This window comes from Sardina pilchardus, chromosome 9 (genome assembly GCF_963854185.1).
Source record: "Sardina pilchardus chromosome 9, fSarPil1.1, whole genome shotgun sequence".
Taxonomy (NCBI): Eukaryota; Metazoa; Chordata; class Actinopteri; order Clupeiformes; family Clupeidae; genus Sardina; species Sardina pilchardus.
In genome coordinates, this window is record NC_085002.1 from 28,422,867 (window position 1) to 28,443,860 (window position 20,994).

A 20,994-nucleotide genomic window follows, 5' to 3' on the forward strand; every position below is an offset into this window, starting at 1 on the left:
AAATAGATCTTGGCAGTGTTAAGCACAGTTTTAGGACAATATTTCTGACATTATAAAAAATATACTATATTCATTATGGACAATAATTTGTGTGTAAAATAATCAAAAACAGACTGTTCAGTAGCCTAGGCCTAGCCTAATTCATGGTTATCAGACCAATAGGCCTATGACTAAACTCTTGATGCGGGTTATTTCAAAGACTTCACTTTTTCTACAAAGCCCATGCTATAGGTTGCTAATATAAACAATAGTGTAACACTACTGTTGAAAGAATGTCAGAAGTTTAGGATATACAGTAGGCCTACAATGAAGAACTACAAAATAAACCACAATGCACTCGGATATATTTGGCGGCACACTAGTTTGTGACGTACGGTAACACCATATGGGAGGGGCCATGTGGTTGTGGAGGCCGGGCTAAGAGCATCGGTGTAGAGCTTTCAAGCGTGGCTGATCTTGCCGCCCAGGAAGATTGGATAGTAGGTTGCCTGTAAAGCCGCTGTAAAGATGTCTGACGATGAACAGCAAGAACAGACCATCGCCGAAGACTTGGTTGTCACCAAGTATAAAATGGGAGGTGACATCGCCAACCGTAAGTAATGTTATACAGTGAAGGAACTTAGTGTAATGTTTTAGTGAGGTGACCTGCCAGCAGTTCTTGGCCTGTCTTGTAATGCTAGCGGTCCCCGTTGAGCTCGTCAGCTAGTTAGCAATGGGTTAGCTTCGTGTATCAACCATGTGCTGTGACAGGCTTCGCGGCTTATGAACGTGGGCAAACAGTGGGAGGTGAATGGGCCTAGGTTATCAAATCTTCATCTCAAACCGTCGATATTTGTATTTTCATGCTGGCATGTAGAGCCAAAGCTTTGTCTTTGTTCTTCTTGCTAGTATACGCTTCAGACTCGACTGAACGCCCACCCATGTGCTTCGAATGCAATGTTTTCTGACAAGTCCATATTATGTGTTCCGAGGGAAGCTAATGTAGCTAGCTTACAAGCTAACATAATGCTTCAATCCTTGTCAAAGACCCACACAGTTGTCAACTGTTGCAGCAGTAGCAAGCTGAAGCTCATGAATTTCATTGCCATAACCTGAGATTTAGATATCTTAACTGCAACAGACGCGTTATTGGGACTAGGAGTTTCAAGAGAAATCTGCAAGTGACACATTGAATCCAGGGAAAGCTACGTTTGCCACTGAACTTGTCCTGCAAATTACTATTAACATTGTCTATCTTGATGAACCAGTGCCAGAGTAATTCATCTAACTTACTGACCTTAATGCTTACATGTTTCCTACTAGACAGTCGGTGAAGCTTTGGTTTGTGTCGTTACTGTCTCGTTTTCAAGTTTTCAGTAAGTTGGGTGACTTGCTCAACGGCCCTGCGCAAACCTGATTGCTGGCTCATCTATGGTGGGCCAGCTACGTTAGACATCATCACCGGGCATTGTATTTTTGGCTCAGCCAGTCATCTTTATGGGTAATGTTAGGTCCTGGTCCTCTGAGGACTGACCTTGCACAGCTCACAGGCTGATACTAGAGCTGTGACACTGACTTAGATTGTAACGCAACAGGTGCATCGTGGGGAGCAATTAAAGGCTTGATGATATATGGCAGTCCTCTTATTAAGTTAACAGACATGGCCTGTTTTTTAAGCATCCCATAAGGCAATTTACAAATGAGCAGGCACATTTGTATGATTAAAGTAAATCAACCTGTCTAACGTCGCCTGGAATGTTGAATGCCATTTAATTAATAAAGGTAGGACACACAAAACTGAAAATGCCGGCATTTCTCTCCATATCTTTTATTGTATCCTGTCTGTATCTTTCAGTTTTTTTGACTCTTCTGACCTTGTTCCCTTTGTGTTCCTCTCCCAGAGGCCCTCAAGGTGGTGATTGAGGCGGCGAAACCCGGGGTGTCGGTGCTCAGTTTGTGTGAGAAGGGTGATGCTCACATCATGGCCGAGACTGGCAAGATCTTCAAGAGGGAGAAGGACATGAAGAAAGGTTAGAGCACTAGTTAGGACATTTTAGATGATAAATAAATGTGCAGGAAAACATTCATTACATTTTTGAATGTAAACGGGCTTTCAGACATAAACAAAGCAAATGTGCTTTGCCGATGACTGGTGTCTTAAAGAAAGTGCAACTGAAGGATGACCTTTTGAAGCTTAAATGCTTTAAAGTTCATTCGCACAGAACTGAACAGGATTTCATGATGAGACTTGCCACAGGCGTTAAAAAAAAAAAAAATGTTTGGCTAAATACTTCTCATTTAGAGAAAAATGTTTTGCATAACAGTAGGCTGCACCCTGTATTGGCAGAAAACTGCCAGATATTCAGTGCATGTCAGGATAAAATATATGTGCTTTTTAACTTTTGTTTACTTAAATATATTAACCGTGTTAATATATTTGGAGAATCCCAGACTATATTGCGGCTGGAGCTGTGGTTTCCCTGCTTATAGAAAATCTTACAAGGCTCTTCGGAGCGCTTCCTTGTGTGTTGAGCCGCAGCGACACCTGAAGCGCGCACACACACACACACACACACACACACACTCACTCACTCACTCACTCACTCACTCACACACATAACGTGTGCCAAGACTCTGAGACTCTGAGTTTGACATGCCCTCTGGTGCTTGTTTCTCTCGCCCTTCCCTTTTTTCAGGCATTGCGTTCCCCACCTGCGTGTCAGTCAATAACTCTGTATGCCACTTCTCTCCCCTGAAGAGTGACCCCGACTACACGCTAAAAGACGGAGACCTGGTCAAAATGTAGGCACCGCATCTCCAGTAACCCTCCTGCGTGTCTTTGGTCTCTTCCTCAACCCCCACCCACCCCGTGTGTGCCTCAACTCTTGTCCCCCCCCACCCCACCGTGTCCTTGCCTATTGTCCCATGTGTCTGCTGTGCTGTGCTGTGCCTTCTCAAGTGTCCGTCCCCGTGATGTCCCCGTGTTGTCAGCCTGCTGTCCTGTGTGCTGCCGTCTCATTTCCCCTTCTTATAGTCCCTCTTTGTCTTGTGCGTTGTCTTCTGTGCTGCCCCTGCGGACTTGTCATTCAAGTTATGAATCAGTAGCTCTGTGCTGTCAGTTGAACTCTTCTGCACTAATAGGTTGTGTATGTCATCTGTGATATTCAGTTGGCTAATGTTTCTTGCATCACAGTGTTTATTGAATGCATTTGCTATTGAATTGGATGTATTTGCAGTGAAAGTGTCTGTATTTACATGCACACAATAATCCGATGAAATTCCATAGGCCTAGTCTGGTGAAGGCCTTTGTGTGTGTGTAGAGAAGTATTTTTTTTTAAAAGTGTATCACTCTACATATCCACACTCCACATTCCTAGTCTTCTTAAAGGGGAATTTCGGTGATTTTTCACACAGATCTCCGTTTCTCGTCACCCAGTACTGTTGGTACGAAAAAAATATCGGTTTTATCTGTTGTAGTTGCTGCAGCTATAGGTAAAGAATTGAGGCGTGTGCCAGGCCATTAGTTGTGCAACTGCCTTTATCGGGTTCATTTCAGATTATTGGTGTGCATTTAAATGTAGTCATTACTTGACCCACTGTTAGTCCTGTGCAGTCCTTAATATGTTATGGTCACTCTCTTCCCTTTATCCCATCGCCACACATGGTATCTCCATGTCTTCCTCCCTCATTCTACCTTTTCACATATGGCTTCTGTCACTCTCTGTCCACTCCGTCACATCTGCCACAGTGACCTCGGAGTCCACGTCGATGGATTCATCTCCAATGTGGCTCACAGCTTTGTCATTGGAGCCAGTAAGGTAAGTCTGCTACACAACTCCGTAGCTTCCCACCTGGCCCGCCTGCAGATATTTTGTGTTCTAACTTCTTGATCGCTCTCCTCCTCTTGGCAACAGGACAACCCTGTTACTGGCAGGAAAGCTGATGTGATCAAAGCTGCCCACTTGTGTGCGGAGGCTGCCCTGCGGCTCGTCAAACCTGGCAACCAGGTAAGCTACTGCATCAAGGCACCAACTAATCAGAGACGCCATATTTGCATTCCTACTTGGATACACAGTAGCCTGTGCTCATGTTTTAGAATGGGAAGGAGATGGAAGGAAATTATGTTTTTGCTTCAGATGTATAAATAATCTGGTCCACTTGTGCTTCTCTCCATCAGAACTCTCAGGTGACGGAGGCCTGGAACAAGATAGCTCAGTCATTCAAATGCACTCCTATTGAGGGTGAGTGGGAAATCTGGCGATGGGTCATTGAGAGCGCCTGCACACACGTACTAACTATATGTGTGGTTAGGGCCTTGTGTAGTTGGGGTTATTTAAAGTTGTAGACTGTGCATAGGCCGAGTGCTCTGTTTTCTAACTCCTTTCTCTCCGTCACCACCTCATTTCCCCCCTCAGGCATGCTTTCTCATCAGCTGAAGCAGCATGTCATTGATGGAGAAAAGACCATTATTCAGAACCCAACAGACCAGCAAAGGTATTCATTATCTCTGTTTTTAGAGGTTACGTATATGTTTGTTTGTCGGTAGGATACATTTTTAGAAATAACCATTTGATATTTGTGAAACCTGGTGGTGGGCTGTTGCATGGGTTGGTCTAGATCAAAGGTCAGATCATAAGCTTATGCAGTACAACACTGAAAGAACACACCTCATATGCCTGGCTGAAGAGCCCTCTTTTCTATCTTAAATGGCAAGTAGTTAAAAGATTTTTGTGTGTGTGTGTGTGTGTGTGTGCGTCTCCACAGGAAGGACCATGAGAAGGCAGAGTTTGAGGTGCATGAGGTGTATGCCGTGGATGTCTTGATCAGCACAGGAGAAGGAAAGGTATGACAATTACTTGTCTGCTGATTTTGGCACCTTTAACATAAGCTCACAGTGGAAGACATCTTAGAAAATTATGCATTTGCTTGTTGTTAACTGTGTAGTGCTGGAAGTGTTTACATTGCTGAACAGTCAATCACTCGGCACTTCCTCACTCTGCACTTCCTCCCTTTGCTCCCATGCATTAGTCTTAATCATGGCACATTTGGCTTTTGTCCTTTGCAAAGTGCTTAGAATAGCAATATGACTTGTTTGGAAGGTGCTACATAATGCTATTTATTTACTTGATCTGCCCTTGTCATCCATTCTTTAGGCAAGAGATGGTGGGCAAAGGACCACCATTTACAAGAGGGACCCAAGCAAGCAGTATGGCCTGAAGATGAAGACGTCCAGAATGTTTTTCAGCGAAGTGGAGCGACGCTTTGATGCAATGCCTTTCACTCTTAGGTAACTTGGGTGTCCTGTCTTTTTTTGTTTTTTAAAGAAATGTTCTTGTGTTCAGTCAGTCCATCTGTTCATGTCCATGTCAAGTGTCAGTGCCATAATGAAAATAAACATTTGTTGGTGAATACAGTCGGTGGAAACGTAGAAACAGGAAGCTACTCGGATTTAAAAAGCTTTCTTTAAATGTTAATCCAATAACACAAGACGTGATGGTTGTAGGGGTGTAAGTCAATGTATTCAAATATGGCTGCTTGTGTTTTGTTTGGCCCATAGAAGCCGTAATATAATTAGGGCCCTTTTTGATTCTCATCTGTATTAAGCTATATTCATATTAAAGATTTTACTTTCCTTTTCATGCTGTGTCTTTGCGTACCTCTTGCCTCATTGGTGTGTCGCGTTGTGTTTGCAGGGCGTTTGAGGATGAGGGAAAAGCCCGTCTGGGAGTGGTGGAGTGTGCCAAACACGAGCTCCTCCAGCCTTTCAACGTACTCAACGAGAAGGAGGGTGAGATTTTCCCGCCTTTCATTACATTACATTACATTACCAAAGCGACTTAAAACATGGTAAAAACATTTAAGCTTTTAAGAGCACTTCTAACAACAAATTAAAAACCACAATAAGTGCATCAATGAGTGCAATTGTCTGTAGTAGTGCTATGAGAGGAAATGTTCTCTGAAGAGCTGGGTTTTCAGAATCATTTTTTGAAGATGGCGAGGGATGTCCCTACAGTAATAAGCCGCATTGTGTATAAGCTGCAGGGAAGTGTTTTAAAATAAACAAAACCATATTAACACCATATTAACTACCCCCCTGTATTAACCTCATAGCTGAAGAATTTTTTCAAAATCAATGTATAAGCCGCGGCTAATAGTCTGGAAATTACGGTACTCTAGTAGGAACAGGTAGTGCGTTCCACCAACGAGGGACGACAGATGAGAAAAGTTTGGATTGGCCTGAGCGTCCTGGCGGAAGAGCTAGACGTCGCTAGGCTGAGGATCGCAGCGGTTGTGTGGTAGCATATGCCTCTATGAGGGCATTCAAATAGGTGGGAGCAGAGCCTTAAAGTACTTTTATGTGCACAGCCGACTGTGTTTCTACTGCACAAGAGGCATGATCAATGGGCATCGTTCAAATGACTATGCTTCGATAGATCTTCAACCGATCAGACCAATGATCTGGGTGTGCCTGGTGGATAAGCCAGTTTGTGATTGGTTCCAGCAAACAGGAAGCAGGAGAGGGAAATGTGTTTACCCACAGTCTGCACGATCACGCTTAACTCATGTGTGATGTCTTTTTGCACATCTTATTTCTCATGTATTAGCCCCTCCACTTATTACAATGTGGGGAGACATAGGCATATGTAGGACGAAGGAAGAAGGGAAAGAATGGAGGACTGACAAAGGATCGAATTACCCTCTTTGTCATTTCTCTATCCAGAATTAAAGGAGAAATCTGGCAAACTTTCACACAGATCTTTGCTTCTCGAGGTCACGAAGTACTGCCAGTATGAAAGGGAAAAAAAAACGGTTTTACCTTAACGCAGCTACAGCGATACACACTGGGAGCATGTCCTTGTACATAAGAAGGCTGTCCCCTACTCTCAAATAGTAAGCACAAATGGAATGTAGGAACAATGCGCACCCCAACACACACACACACACACACACACACACGTGCAAAAGGTTGGCTTCATCTTTTGATGATAAACCTTCAAGAAAACCTTGAATCCATGTCATTGGATGATCCTGCACACTACGTGCACACATGTGCAGGCCAATGTTTCGCAGATTTATTATTATTTCTTTTTTTATTATTGCGGTGATGACACTGACATGTTCAGATCCGTGGTAGGTGCCACGTGACCGGGGTAATGTAGTTACGGTCCCAGCCCTAGTATGTTACGACTTAAACTTCATCATAGGCATATACGTTCAGGAAAAACGAGTTATAAGTGGCATTTGCCACTATCTATGGTTTCAGTTATCTGCGGCAGGTCTTGGAACGTAACCCTTGAGGATATGAGAGAGCAAAGTACATGAGCCCTGTGTACACGCCCTGATACAACAGGAAAAATAGCAGATGTATTTTAATGAATTTTCGTGGTTTTCCCCCCCTAGGTGAGTTTGTGGCCCAGTTCAAGTTCACAGTGCTGCTCATGGCCAATGGACCCTTGAGAATCACCAGTGGACCCCTCGAGCCAGAACTCTACAAATCAGAACATGAGGTCCAGGATGCTGAGCTCAAGGTACATTTTATGTTGTAAAGAACCATCCGCCCTGTCTTTTGTAGAGAAGAACTGCCTCATTATGTTGATGGAGTGGATGATAAAGAGAACTGAATGTATGTATGGATGGCACTAAAAGTATGTCCTTATGTCTTTGATTATTGTATAAGGCTGCTTTCTCTTTTTTCTCTCACAGTCCCTGATACAGAGTTCGGCCAGTCGTAAAGCACAAAAGAAAAAGAAGAAGAAGGTGGGTGTCAAACTGTCGTACCAAACAATGTGACCAACAATCATACTAGCATATTTAGACCAAGTCTTGCCAAACTGTGTGGGTAACCGTAAGTAGGAGGAAGCCACTTCAAGGCAGGGACTCTGAAATGGACGAGACTTCTCTGGTGAAGTGAATTTCTATAATCCAATCACATGCAACCAGTGTTAAATTCTGATCAATCTATCTGTCTTATTAATTAACTTCGTCCTAACTATGCCAACTTTTGTGTCTGACATTGTCGGCAAAATATGCTGCAAACTCAGGCCCTGATTTTTTTTTTTTGTACAAAATAATATATCTCTTCCTACTAGGGAAATGAAAATGCCCTTCATGCACACCTCCACACACTAAAAGAGTCGTTTCCAAAACCTCTGTAGTCCAATACCGGATGTACATTTTAATTTAGGACTATGAAGGGGAGAAAAAGTAGGCAAAGAACCTGGAGGTTTGTGTGAACAACAGTAGAGGCAAAAAGGCTGATTTTGTGTGTGCTTGAATACACAATCATTCTGTAGTCTACATTGTATGACCATAATCTATATTGTATGACCGTTTGAAGAGTATACTGGTGTGTGTGTGGCTAGGCTGAACCCTGCCTGAACTTCCGGGGAATTTGAATTTCGCCCGGCAGATCTATTTTCGCTCTTTACTGCCAGAACTTTTGGCTCCAATCAGAAACGGCCATACTCTAGTCCTGGACTCCTGGCATGCTATTGCCCGGTGATGCGCCGAAAACTAAACTTAAGCGACGTGAAGTGCAGTAGAAACATAGCGCAGCCTCGCCAGACTAATGTTCAATCTTAAAAGATTGAGTTTAGTATGGTGAAAAACAGACTAGTGTGTGGCTGCAAAAATATCAATATCCTTGTAGCTCTTTCCACGACACATAACGGGAATAGATTATTTTACAGCTGTTTATTTGGAATGTTCACGCTATGAGAGCTGTCAGTAATGACCGATGAGCAGAGTATTAGCAATTAGTAAATAGTATGGAGACCTAAAGTAAAGCCAATAATAACAAAGTAAAATGACTGAGAACATACCTTGCCACTGGTTATAAATAGGGGCTTAGCCCAATTCTTATCTTTGAATGTACCAGGCCTAAGATAATAATTGAGCTGTAGGCTGTAGCAATACATGCAAATGAAACCAAGATCACAATAGGATCAAATGAAACAAACGGATGCCTTCGTTGCTGTTTATTCTTGCACAGTAGGCTATGTTCGACTTGAATACCTAGTGTTGATCATGGTCGCCCAGAGAGAGGAAATACTTTTTTGATTGACTGGTACTGTAGGTTCGCTATTAAGTAAGAGATGACAGCTGCCGGGCTGTCCCGTTATACGGAATTAATGAACGAGGCATAGGCAAAGAACTAACAGGAATAACAGGATCCATATGAAGTAGATCTGGTAAAGTTTAATCATCGTATATAATCGTATAGTAAACAAGCCTGGGGCCCATTCTGCCCTTCAGTGATCAATAAACAATTCTAAACAATAACAGTTTTTACAAGACAATAGATTCTTCAAAGGGGATATCCAGCGTAAAACAAATTATGGACTATTTGTGGATTAGTACGAATGTAAATGTTCAGTTAGGACCAAGTTTTGAGTGGGACCTGGGTTAGTTTTACACAGGATTTCCCTCATAATTCTCTGACCCAACATTCAGTTTGGGTCGCCAAAAACAAATTGGGAGCCATGTGAATTTTTCTCTGTATGGATCTATAATTTGACACATCATAATCTTTTCCGCGTGTTTTTCTTCTGTCTCTGGTTTATAGGCTTCCAAGACGGCGGAGAATGCCACTGGTCAGCCGGCCGAGAACGAGGTTGCAGAATAGATCAATAACAAACAAACAAACAAACAAAAAAACACTGACACCATGCACACACACGGTTTCAGACATACACACACCCTAAAGTACAGAAACTACAGAGAGAGAAAATATCCCCATCCCCAGTTGCTTATCTCATTAGGAGCCAGTGTACCTTTCTAGTTACTAGCCCTCACAAAATATGTGTGTGAGATTGACAGCTGGCCTATTGTGATGCCCCAGAAATGCCTTGAGTTGTCTAGAAGACAACCTTTTGTCATGTTTAGTCCAAACACATAGACATGCAAGGCAACCTCTTAGATTTCAACAATTTCGTATCCTGTTTGGTACATTCTTTGCAAAAACCCATTTTGAACAGAAACTGGAACTATGCCTTATTCACATGCAATTAATTAAAAAAAGGAAAGAAATGTAAAAATAAGGTGTCCATGCGCAATTCTTTGTTAGAGTTGCGCTTTCGAGCATACTAAAAAGAATGAGATGTACAAAATTTAAGCAAAAGTTTCAGTCCCCCATTAACACCAAGTGTGATGGGCTATTTAAAGTTGTACCTTTACCACTTTGGCTTTGATCATGTTGCAATAATTAACCCTTAACATACTCTGCAAGAACCAGTCTAACTTTGAGAGACTAAATGAAGTGAGTGTCAAACCAACATTTCCACTTTGGCGTTTCTTTAAATGGAAAGTAGAGTATGAATCCATCTTTCTATCTTTTCTTTCCCTCTAGCTCTTCTTATGAACGTACACCTTTCCATTGGGGCATTAGAATAGGAATTCCAGAGATGGAACTCTGAATTCCTGCACACTTGTCTTGTCAGGTAGTTAGATTGGAGGACTGCAAGATGGGGAACTTTTGGGGTTATCCCAGTACTGCCATCCCTTTCCCTTCCTCCTCCAGGAAGTTGCTTGACCTCTTTCACGTGGTCATTTTGATGAAAGCTTACCCATTATAGCACTCCAAAATTTGACAGATGGTAAATCCCTTTTTTTGTTTTTGTTTTTTTTGTTGATGACTTAAAGTTTCATTATGATCCCCTACTACCCAGTTATTCCAAGTGAAATACCCAAGGAGAGGATTTCACTACAAACTCCCCTATGCCCCCAGAAATGTTTTCTATATAATTGGATTACATTTCCCTACACGTTGTACTGTACATACACAGCATTGGTGTTGTCTAATCTGAACCTCTTGGAAGCATACGTCAACCTGATTGAGGAAGGGGAATGAATTTCAAGGTTTTATGTTTTACAGTTGTTTCATTCCTGGTGTAATGGATTGGTGTCCAGAGCTTTTGATATACAGGTGGCTTGAGTACAAGGTGTGATGAGATTGGTGACATCTTGTTTTTGTAGGAAGCCCAACCCCATGGGACTGTTTTACAACTAATGAAAATAAAGTAACCTTTGATTATGTTTTTATTAATGGTTGTGCAGTTATTAATTATTCTTGCATGAAAACAACATTGCATTTATCAATCATGTTCACATTTCAACATTGATTGTACTGTGGGAGACAGCTTTGACTGTAGGTAAAATGGCATGCACATAAAATTCATAAGTGAAGAAAAGGTTTCCACTTTCAACAGTTGACATGCCAGTGTGGTGGACTTCACAGGAAAAATAACCCGTAGGTAAAACTAGATGTTTAAAGGCAGCTAACAAATAACGGTAACAGTGCTAATGTGATCGTATATGTGAAACATAAAATGGCATACAAATGCATCTAAAAAATTAAAAATATAATTGAAGAGTCTATTGTCCTGCCCAGACAGATTAAAGGCTCAGGAAACCATTGCCTTACTTAATTAGCTGGTGAGAGCTTATCTCTGGTCAACATTTTTACATCGTAAATTCTTTATTTTAATATAGGCCTATCTTATTTGCCATAAACCGTAATCAAGATTAAAACAAACAAAAAAAGTCTTGACATGATTCACTTTGTGTAATGAATCTATATTATACAAAAGTTTTGCAATGCTATATTACTGAAAAAATGAGCTTTACCATGAATTTTGTAAGATGCAACTGTACATAACTAAAGATGTATACAGTGCTGTTTAGTTTCATGGGAGTCTTCCGTTGTGACCCTCTGTCAGGCAGCTTCAAGGCACACTCTAACAACAACAAAAAAAACATCTTTCCAGTCACACATATAAACAGTTACAGTAACAGTCTTGTAGCATATTAAAACCATAAATCTTCCTGTTTGTAGTATATTTTGGTGGGGGCGGGACGAACAAATGTTTTACCTGACACTCCAGCCACAGGAAGAGTGTGGCCACAGTAGCCACCAATAGGACTATTAGGTCAGTCTGTTTTGACCCACAGCAGTTAGCTGGCTTTGGAGTACTTCCTGCTGAGGTCCGATCTGTAAAAAAAAGTGGAAGGTTAAGATCTTAATATATGGTGTTCGACTACTGCATGAATGACAGTTGATACTGTACAAACCAGTTTAACTGTATTATGGGCATATTCATATGATGAGTTGTTGTACCAATGTTCAGAGTGATGAAGTGGCCGTTAGCACTTGAATTCGCACAGTTGGCCTGGCACTGAAATAACCCAGCATCTTTTGCAGATATATTCCACATCTCCAACATCACATCTCTGTATCGTATGTTGTTCTGTGGGTCAGCTGTCTCATTCATAGTGATGAGTTGTCTGTCTGGTTCAGATAGACTCTGACACGGATTCGTCTCCAATCTTCTGCACCAGTAGACTGACAGCGTTGTGCAATTCTTCGGCTGATACACTGCCGTACAATTCAGTTTTATGCTGCTGCCCTCAATCAGTTTTATCTCTTTCTTTGGGTACATCACCTCAACAACTGAGAACAAGAACAAACAAATCAAATTTAGAAATGGTGCACTCTCTGGCAATGTAAAGACATCATTTGTCAAAGCGAAAACTAAAAATGTTTAATCCCTTTAGAAATGGTCACAGATAGCCCCCCAAAAGACAGGTGAGAACTAGGGGTCAGTGGTGTAGTCTAATTAGCTGTAGTGGACATACTGTGAGTAGTTTGCTATAAACTGATCAACCCCAAATGTTCATACATATCCTTGCCTATTTTAAGTGAGAGATGGTGATGCTTTTTAAGTGGGTATACTGGGTAGTCCTGCGTATCGTAGACTACTCCACTCCATTTAGGGGTCAAAGCCTACAAGGGTACATTCTCCATTAAGTGGTTGAAAATAGGAGGAAAGTGTTGCTTGTAGTTGTTTTAGTTTGAACTTTGTAGCAGTTTTCACTAGACATATCAGAAATGCCTGTTGGCCCATGATTCAAAATGTCTACTTAGCACTAGCTCCACACCTGGCACTACTGGTGAGACCTTTTCACTTGTCAATGTTGTCTACGTTACTGTCGTACTGATAGGCCTATAAGGCGCATAAAATGCATAAATGTGTTTAGACTGAATATTATGGATTGTGATTTGATATAGGTCTACAACATCATGAAAATAAAGTGTCCATGAATATAGCCTAACGTTATTCTATTTCATCAAAAAATCTAACAAACTAGCTTAGGCCTATATCAATCATTCATATCATCAACAATTTTTAAATTAGACTAGCCTAAGGAAAGAAAAGAAAAACAGTATTTCTTTCTTACCTGATGCCCGTGTTAAGGGAAGTTGGCAGACAAGCGTCAATATTGTAATAAGATCCAGGGTTTGTTCAACACACCACATTTTTATTTCACATGAAGATGTTGAAGACGCTTTCAGAATGTCAGTCGAGGCGTGAAGACCTACACCACCATGCACGGAACTGAACACCCCTCACACCCCCTCTCTGTTTCCTCTTGCAGCCCACACGCATTGTTTAGGTCAGGTACCAATAAAGTTAAGGTGGAAGTGCAAGCATGCATTGTTGCAGTAAGAAGAATACACATTATTTGTCATTTTCAATTATCTATGAAAATTGAGTTGTTTTCTTTCTTTCCTCCATTTATTATATTTTTGGCATCTGGCGAAATGGACATGTTTACACACACACACACACACACACACACACACACACACACACACACACACACACTTGTGTGCTAAAAAAAAAAGTGCAAGTATGCATGTGTCAATGAAAATATAAGAAACTCAACAGAGTAGAACACACCAGATACCTTCTTTTGAGATTATCATTACGATTCACGAATGGGAGGAACTATTCAAATCGCATAACTGTACAGTTTTCAGTCAGATAATCCAATATGTTGGAAGAAATTATATTAATTTGTGTTGCATTTGTGAGTTAGAATAACCAGAATAACTAAATTGTAGGTCAGAATAACTAAATTGTAGGTCTTTTTGTATAAAATTAATTATATGTTTTAATTGGTAACGATCATTGATAACATATGAGGCTAAATAAATTATGAGGCAAGTGTTTGCCAGACGTGCATGTGACGTAATATTTCCATATAAATTCCCGCCCTCTCCTTCGTCACATCCTCTTGAAGTTGGTGTCATCTCCCCGAGGTAGGAAGAATTTTCCGTCCGATAACTATAAATGAATCCAGTTTAATCTTTATCACAAGAGAATCATCCATCAAATGTTTTAATCTATTGTTTCATTTCAGACACATCTCCACAAGATGAGAGCAAAGGTAAGAAATATTCTATCGTGTTCTGGGGAGATTTTGTAAAGGAAGCTAACGTTGAGTAGCTAACGTTACGTGCATCGTCAGGAACGGCACATGATTTTAAACTGTGGTTAACTTAACCAAGGTAATTGTAGCTTGTCGATTTAGTTTTTATTCAACCACCCTTGTTGTAGTTGGCTAGTTTGTTATTACGGTCTTGTGGTGATCCCTACACTCTGTATGCAGACGTTGCTAACTTGAATCAATACCATGCTAGCCAATATGCGGCGAACTAGCACTGTGCAAATATTGCTATGCTAGCTATCAGTATTTACTTCCACACGTGGGCACGCTGGTTTACAAATGCTTGTCAATGTGTTTGCAGTAGAAACCTGCATGATCGCAGGCAGTGAACTTAAATTTGTTTGCTCTATTGTCCTTTGACTGGTTTCTTGTCCTTGCCTTCACAGTGGAGGAAGAAGCGTATGCGCAGGTAAACACATTTCCTGTTATACTTCAGTCACTTGTTAGTGTTTCTGTGGCATATTCTTGCTGACATTTCCATATAGGGGTGCATGTGCCCCGTTCTGCTGAACATGATTTTTAAAACGTGCAGTATTGCTTTAGTCTTAACGCCCTTTGCTCTTCTATCACCAGGCTGAAGCGTAAAAGGAGAAAGATGAGGCAGAGGTCTAAGTAGACTGGCCCATCCACGGCAGCTGTGGGTCCCCTGTCCCCGACGATCCAGTCCTCAAGTTCCTGTAGATATCCTTGGCTCAAAGGGCACCTGGAAGGACGGCAAACACCAGTACCATCGCCATGCCATGCGCTGAGCGACCTGCTACAGTTTGCATCAGGAGTCATGTCAGGATTTGGAGCTGGAGAGTTGTGGGAATTCAGGACATTTCTCGTTTTGGGGCTTACTTTGGATTCATGACATCTATCCAACACAGCTGGTGCGCTCCTGTAATGACCATAATAAAAGTTCTGGTTTATACACTTAATTCATGTGTTGGACTCTTGCTGAAGTGATTCATTCATAATATTGGGTAGGGGGAAGTTGGTAAAAGGTAGCATCTGGGTTTTTCTGATGTGTTAAACTGTGGTCCTGGCTCTCAGTCACTGAAGATCCCATGGGACTTGTCACTTAAAAGTATGGATGTCCTGGTGTCCTGACTAAAATCCCAACCTGACCAACTCTAGCCCTTATTGGGTTGTTCATTCCTCCACCCCCCACAAAGTTGGTGTGGAGAGTTCTGATGTATAGCCATGTATTACCTGGCAGATTACGTATATTGGTGGTGGTTAATGCAGGTCCCCCATTATGAGGCGCTTTGGGTGATTGATTCATTTATACAGTGCATTGCAGAGACTAAATGGGACTCAAAGGTCAATTACGTGGGCACGTTGATATTTCAAAATAGACGCTGCTCATTCAGGACCAGATGGTCAAGCTGATATAAAAGTAATTGAGTCGAAAAGGGTGATGGACCCATCGAATTCTATTACGACATACATGTACTTCTGCATCCAATTTGACAGGTGCACGATATAGCTTGAGGCCGATCAATTTGCTGCGTCTTTTCGCACTATTAAACGCACATGTTAACGACTGTGCCGCCTGTTGGTCAAACACATGTAAAGCCTTGGAGAAATGAAGGTACGTGTGCATTTAGGAATACATCTTATTAATTCTTGTTTAGGTAATATAAATGGCTTAACTGTCGTCACGGCTAGAACCGACTTGTTTATATCTTGCTTTTCATACTACTTTTATGCAGGTTTCCCATAGCCTTTATTTTGATGGATTTTGGTCCGGAAGTGCATCACCTAGCGCGTGGTCAACATCTTGCTATCATAGTGTTGTCAGGTGTTGTTCTCAAGATGAAGTGACAAGGTAACTTCTAGTAACAAGCAATTGATACGATCCCCCTCTAAACTGCTAGCAATGCAGATGGATGTGAACTGGTTTGACGCAAATGTAAGGGTGTTTTGGTAAGAGGTTTTTATTGTCTAATAAGGCACATCTCTTCGAGCTAACAAGCATAGCTCGTCTTGAGCTAGTAGGCCCATATCCTTAACGTTAGCAGCTACAGTCGTGCGACTCAAAACAGCTAGTTAGCCTAGCTACATTGCTATCCACATTTTTATAAGACAACTAGCTAGATTGCTTATAAACTCTCTTTTGACACTAGTTCCGTGAGATATATACGTTTAACCACCTTATTTTGAATTATTGAGTGTACCTGTTACGCACACACCAGGTTATATTGCTTGGAGAGATGCTATAAACAAACTAGCAAATGTCATTTAAAGTGAACTTGGAGCTAACGTAAGTTAGCTCAGTTTACCAAAGGTTAATCTATTTTTGCTTCCGGCACGGGTTTGATATTATTTTCTACTTTAAACTTACATCTCGCAGTTTTTGAAAGAGTCATTACTGTTGTGTCAAACATATGTGGATATGACAGAATTGCACGTCAAACTCCATTTCGAAGTTGATGCCTGATGGTAACGGTAACGTTACGGTATAGAGCAGTTCATTACTCATGATGCTTATGTTTACATGCCTTTCCCAACCGATGGACCTTAAGCGAATGTGCTACATTGCCTTTTGTGCTTCTTTAACAGATACCTGGAGATAACAAAAGAGTGCTACTCTTCAGCCCGTGCAGACCCCATCTTCTAAACTCGAGAGACAAACTTAATTCTCCCACCCACACACATGACCACTGCGTTCCTCTCATGCTGGGCCCAGCGCCATGCCTGACCGGGATAGTGCCTACCTGGCAGGTGGCGGCGGAGGAGGCAGTGGCACAGGAGTGGGCTCAAGTATAGGCGAAGAGGCTGGTGCAGGTGCAGGCTTGGGAGGAGCAGAAGGCTGGGGGGGCATTGGAGGAGGTGTTGGAGGAGGTAGTTCAGGATCTTCAACCATGGGTGGAGGAGGCGCTTTGGGAAATGGAAATGGCTGTGGGGGAGGGAGTGGTGGGGGGTTTGGCTCTGGTGCCGGCCTCGATGGTGTGTGCAGAGATTTTCTGCGGAATGTTTGCAAGAGAGGAAAGCGCTGTCGCTTCCGACACCCGGACTTCAACGAGGTGCCTGATTTGGGGGTACAGAAAAATGAGTTCATTTTCTGCCATGACCACCAAAACAAGGAATGTGTGCGCTCAAATTGCAGGTTCGTCCATGGCTCTAAGGAGGACGAGGACTACTATAAAAAGACTGGGGAACTCCCACTCAGGCTCAGGGGCAAGGTGGCTGCGGGACTTGGCTTGTCTCCAACTGACCTGCCTTTGAGTCGCGGGGAAGTGCCCATCTGCAGGGACTACCTTAAGGGTGAATGCCAGCGTGGCAACAAATGTAAGTTCCGCCACGTCAGGAAGGACTATGAATATGAACCGACGCGTGTCGGCGTTGGCGGCGTCATGGGTCCAGGCGGAGTGAGTGGAATGGTAAATGTGGGCGGGGTGGGAGTTGGAGGCACAGGCGGTGCCTGTGGGGGAATGTCGGGGTTGGTTAGCGCCACCGGTGCCAACATGATGGGAATGGGGTACTCCAACCTCGGGGGTTACAGGGATCAGGGCATGACGGGAGGAGGGGGCAGTGTGGGAGGAGGTGGCATAGGAGGGTGTCTCTCGATGGGGGCGTCTGGTCAAAGACGCTTTGAACGGGCATCTGTGTACGACCCCTTGTTCGAGAATGGCCTGTTTGAGGCGGGGCCTCTGGAGACTCCTATGGATCACGCAACGCTTCAGCTGAAGAGACGACGGCTGGAGGGGTTTCGCCTCGCTGATGGAGCCGGAGGGGGACACTATGAGCTGGGGGTGCAGGCCACCCTCCCAGTCCGCCCGCTGGAGTACAGGATCCTGGAAGAAGAGAATGCTCTCCTACGGAGAAGAGTTGAAGAGTTGAAGAAACAGGTTGGTAAACAGTGAACTTATTGTGAAATATAATAGCAACCTTATCTCAACTTGAGGGTAGATAGAAATACCCTTTTGTGTAAGGAATGCAAAAATTTAAGCTAGAAGATAGTGAAATTCCTTTAATTTATTTTCTGCAGGTATCAAATCTTATTGCTACCAATGAGGTCCTTCTGGAGCAGAATGCACAGTTCCGGAGCCAAACCAAGGTCATGACTCTCTCGTCAACCCCGGCGCCCTCGGAGCAGAGTCTGGTGCCCCCTGTTGGATCAGTGAGCTCCTACAACCACGGCATCGCCCAGACGCACACCACTCTAAGCAGTGCCGGCCTGCAGCCCCGACCCGTCACCCAGCAGGACCTGGTGGCTCCCACCGGAGCTCCTACGGCCCCTCCGTCTAACAGTGCTCCGCCCCCTGCTCCCCACCTCAACCCCGACATCACCCCCCTGTCGGCAGCCCTGGCACAGACTATTGCTCAGGGGATGGCACCACCTGTGTCCATGGCGCCAGTGGCCGTGTCTGTGGCACCGGTCGCCGTGTCAATGGCTCAGGCGTTGCCAGGCATCACTATGAGTCACGCCACCACTCCGATGGTGTCTTATCCCATCGCCAGCCAGAGTATGAGGATCACAACGATACCACATTGAGCCACGTGACTCATTGCCATGTGGCGGTAGCCTGGTGCCCTAGATCCTTCACATATCCGTATATTAACCCTCACACTTGAGCCACATCGCAACTTTATATTTTATCTTTTATCTTTTGTTGTCATATCATGCTAGTTGTTTTGAAAATGTGCGTATAAAGTGGCTCTATTTCTGATCTGACCGTTCAATGGCAGTTCAAAGGCTCGTCTATTTGGAGGACCTGGACGTTCGTCCTGATCTGCCTTTATAGATGATGGCTTTAGAAATGGTGTGAACACCTTTTATGTCTTGACGTGTGAACTTGTGAATATGTGTATGCCAAAGGAACTTCTGAAACGTTGGCATTGAAATACATGTTGGCAAATGTCAAAAAAGTATTTGACAAGGATGGATCTTTGTTAATACAAACACATTGCCCTGGACAAGATGAGTAATAATAAGCAAACAGACAACAGACTTTATGCTACCAGGAGACCCTGAGTTTCACATTTGTTATTAACTCTTTTCTGGTTGGCTGTGAGTTTGTTGTTTTACATAAAATGAACAGTCTCAAACATGGCGTCCATCACTTTTTCTGATATGGTTTTGGCTATGCCAGAAGACATTAAAACCCTCTCCTCTTACAATACAATAATTCTAGATGTGTATGCCTTCAGGAACCTCCTAACAATGTGAATTTACGCCAAGCATTTCAATTGTGAATCAATTTCAACACCTTTAGGAACCTGCGAGTACCCTACTTCGGGGACAAATTTGTTGAAGAACCAGAGTGAATCTGCATTTAATCATTGGAAAGAGGTACTATATTTATCTCAAATTTGGTTACCTAAACTTGTTTGTCAATCTGTATAAGACTGGGCCTATACGATTACACCAGACAAGTTTGTCTAAGGTTGACTGTATTTTGTTAGTTTATAGTCCCTCTACGAAACTACACCCGTCTCCGTTGCCTATTTGCAGCCATGCGATGACATTTTCTTGCTTACATCTGTCACTGTCCGTCTGCTTAAAAAAAGGTGGAGACTGCTGGGTCCCTGTATCATCCTCTGAAGTGCGCCCTTTCCCGTTCCGCATCCTACGCCCACCCACTGGAAAATTGCCATTGCATTATTCTTGTTCTTACTGCAGTTGCATATCCTGCATCTGTCTAGCCAGTTTAGAACTTGCCGATAACTGGGCGTGTATGCGTAGCGGGGTATGAGGTAAATGTCACGAAATAAAACGGCATACTTTCGTGTTGACTCAACTGGCATGCCACGCAGAATTGAGAATTGGCACCGAATGAGGCATTTTAGCTGAAACCAATTTCAGAACATGCGTCGAAACGGGAAACACTATTGAAGGTCTGGATCACCGTTACTTTGGTAAACTATTTTCAGTCAGAACGTTTCAAGGCCGTGAACTTGCTAAATTCTATGGCGAGCCAAACAAATCAAAAGCCTGGCCAACACAGACACCACCCATTCAGCTGCACTTCGCGCTACTGAGTCAACCTGCGCTAACCTAAGACCATCGCGCGCTGTCCAATGTTACAACTGGGCTACCGAGTTGGCCGACACCACCTATTTAGTCTGCGCTAACATAACCAGAGACCATCGCGCGCTGTCCTACATCTGCGCTATCGAGTTGGACAACGCAGACACCGTAGTCAAATTGTTTACCGTCACGTGCTGCCTAAAATATCAATAACAGGATTCTAAGTTCCATGTGTTTAGAAAATACATTAGGCTACCATCAAACTGATCACGACTCAGATATGTAGGCTATTATTTGAACATGGGATCACTGGAAGATTACTGAAATCATACTATATATAATATTATCAATGAAAACAACTCGTAATGAAGTGGGGGAAACGTTGAAAACGTAGGCCATTTCGGATGTGTTTAAACCTCATTTCTTTCTGGGAGGGAGGCTGATTTCACATTGTTCACCAGTCCGGGATAAAGTAATGCATATTTATGTATCTGTGTTACAGGTCATTCACAAGTGGCCACAGTCTGGTTTGGGGGTCTACGCTTTCTCGTCCTGTCCTGCCACATAAGTAAAGTAAGCTATAGGCCCCTACAGTTTTACATTTGATTTATTTGACTTTTGGTCTAAACATTAATAATAAAAATAACCATATGCCTCTGTAACTGGTGTTACTAGTTCAGGACGAAGTGATGGTAAATGTCAACATGCATAAATACCTTTGTCTGCTGTAATAAAACCCACCCTCTACCTCAAAAGCTCTCTAATGA

The 20,994-nt window shown here is 42.8% G+C and overlaps 3 protein-coding genes and 1 long non-coding RNA gene across 6 annotated transcripts; 3 read left to right on the plus strand and 1 right to left on the minus strand.

Annotated features, from left to right (window-relative positions):
• The first annotated feature begins 414 nt into the window (after positions 1-414).
• LOC134091866 (proliferation-associated protein 2G4) lies at positions 415-11,023 on the plus strand. The gene is made up of 13 exons (XM_062544570.1): positions 415-592; positions 1,881-2,009; positions 2,676-2,781; positions 3,728-3,797; positions 3,894-3,986; positions 4,157-4,220; positions 4,395-4,473; positions 4,744-4,822; positions 5,133-5,266; positions 5,673-5,767; positions 7,381-7,508; positions 7,684-7,737; positions 9,545-11,023. Exons 1-13 carry the CDS (start codon positions 508-510, stop codon positions 9,602-9,604), a joined length of 1,176 nt encoding a protein of 391 aa, XP_062400554.1. The 5' UTR covers positions 415-507; the 3' UTR covers positions 9,605-11,023.
• zgc:174945 (uncharacterized protein LOC793867 homolog) lies at positions 11,017-13,398 on the minus strand. Its single transcript, XM_062544571.1, has 4 exons — positions 13,216-13,398; positions 12,095-12,427; positions 11,850-11,968; positions 11,017-11,714 (listed from the first exon to the last, which is right to left on the minus strand). Exons 1-4 carry the CDS (start codon positions 13,292-13,294, stop codon positions 11,703-11,705), a joined length of 543 nt encoding a protein of 180 aa, XP_062400555.1. The 5' UTR covers positions 13,295-13,398; the 3' UTR covers positions 11,017-11,702.
• A 616-nt stretch (positions 13,399-14,014) lies between these two features.
• LOC134091868 (uncharacterized) lies at positions 14,015-15,188 on the plus strand. The gene is made up of 4 exons (XR_009940148.1): positions 14,015-14,080; positions 14,182-14,208; positions 14,655-14,677; positions 14,842-15,188. It is a non-coding gene; the product is annotated as an uncharacterized LOC134091868 (long non-coding RNA).
• A 788-nt stretch (positions 15,189-15,976) lies between these two features.
• LOC134091869 (zinc finger CCCH domain-containing protein 10-like) lies at positions 15,977-19,305 on the plus strand. 3 transcript variants are annotated; one of them, XM_062544574.1, is made up of 3 exons: positions 15,977-16,081; positions 16,816-18,104; positions 18,245-19,305. In XM_062544574.1, exons 2-3 carry the CDS (start codon positions 16,947-16,949, stop codon positions 18,749-18,751), a joined length of 1,665 nt encoding a protein of 554 aa, XP_062400558.1. In that variant the 5' UTR covers positions 15,977-16,081; positions 16,816-16,946; the 3' UTR covers positions 18,752-19,305. The 3 variants fall into 3 exon arrangements, with proteins under 3 accessions (XP_062400558.1, XP_062400556.1, XP_062400557.1); XM_062544572.1 differs by having other exon boundaries at positions 16,030-16,179; XM_062544573.1 differs by having other exon boundaries at positions 16,030-16,165.
• The last annotated feature ends 1,689 nt before the right edge of the window (positions 19,306-20,994 follow it).

What these genes read in the sequence shown, in the direction of transcription:
- LOC134091866 (XM_062544570.1), top strand. Translation starts at nt 508, where the DNA reads ATGTCTGACGATGAACAGCAAGAACAGACCATCGCCGAAGACTTGGTT. An exon ending in GGAGAAGGACATGAAGAAAG is followed by an intron (nt 2,010 to 2,675) that starts GTTAGAGCACTA and finishes CCCTTTTTTCAG; the next exon opens with GCATTGCGTTCCCCACCTGC. An exon ending in TTGTCATTGGAGCCAGTAAG is followed by an intron (nt 3,798 to 3,893) that starts GTAAGTCTGCTA and finishes TCTTGGCAACAG; the next exon opens with GACAACCCTGTTACTGGCAG.
- zgc:174945 (XM_062544571.1), bottom strand. Translation starts at nt 13,294, where the DNA reads ATGTGGTGTGTTGAACAAACCCTGGATCTTATTACAATATTGACGCTT. An exon ending in TCCCTTAACACGGGCATCAG is followed by an intron (nt 12,428 to 13,215) that starts GTAAGAAAGAAA and finishes TCTTGTTCTCAG; the next exon opens with TTGTTGAGGTGATGTACCCA. An exon ending in CTTCATCACTCTGAACATTG is followed by an intron (nt 11,969 to 12,094) that starts GTACAACAACTC and finishes TTTTTTTTACAG; the next exon opens with ATCGGACCTCAGCAGGAAGT.
- LOC134091869 (XM_062544574.1), top strand. Translation starts at nt 16,947, where the DNA reads ATGCCTGACCGGGATAGTGCCTACCTGGCAGGTGGCGGCGGAGGAGGC. An exon ending in TTGAAGAGTTGAAGAAACAG is followed by an intron (nt 18,105 to 18,244) that starts GTTGGTAAACAG and finishes TATTTTCTGCAG; the next exon opens with GTATCAAATCTTATTGCTAC.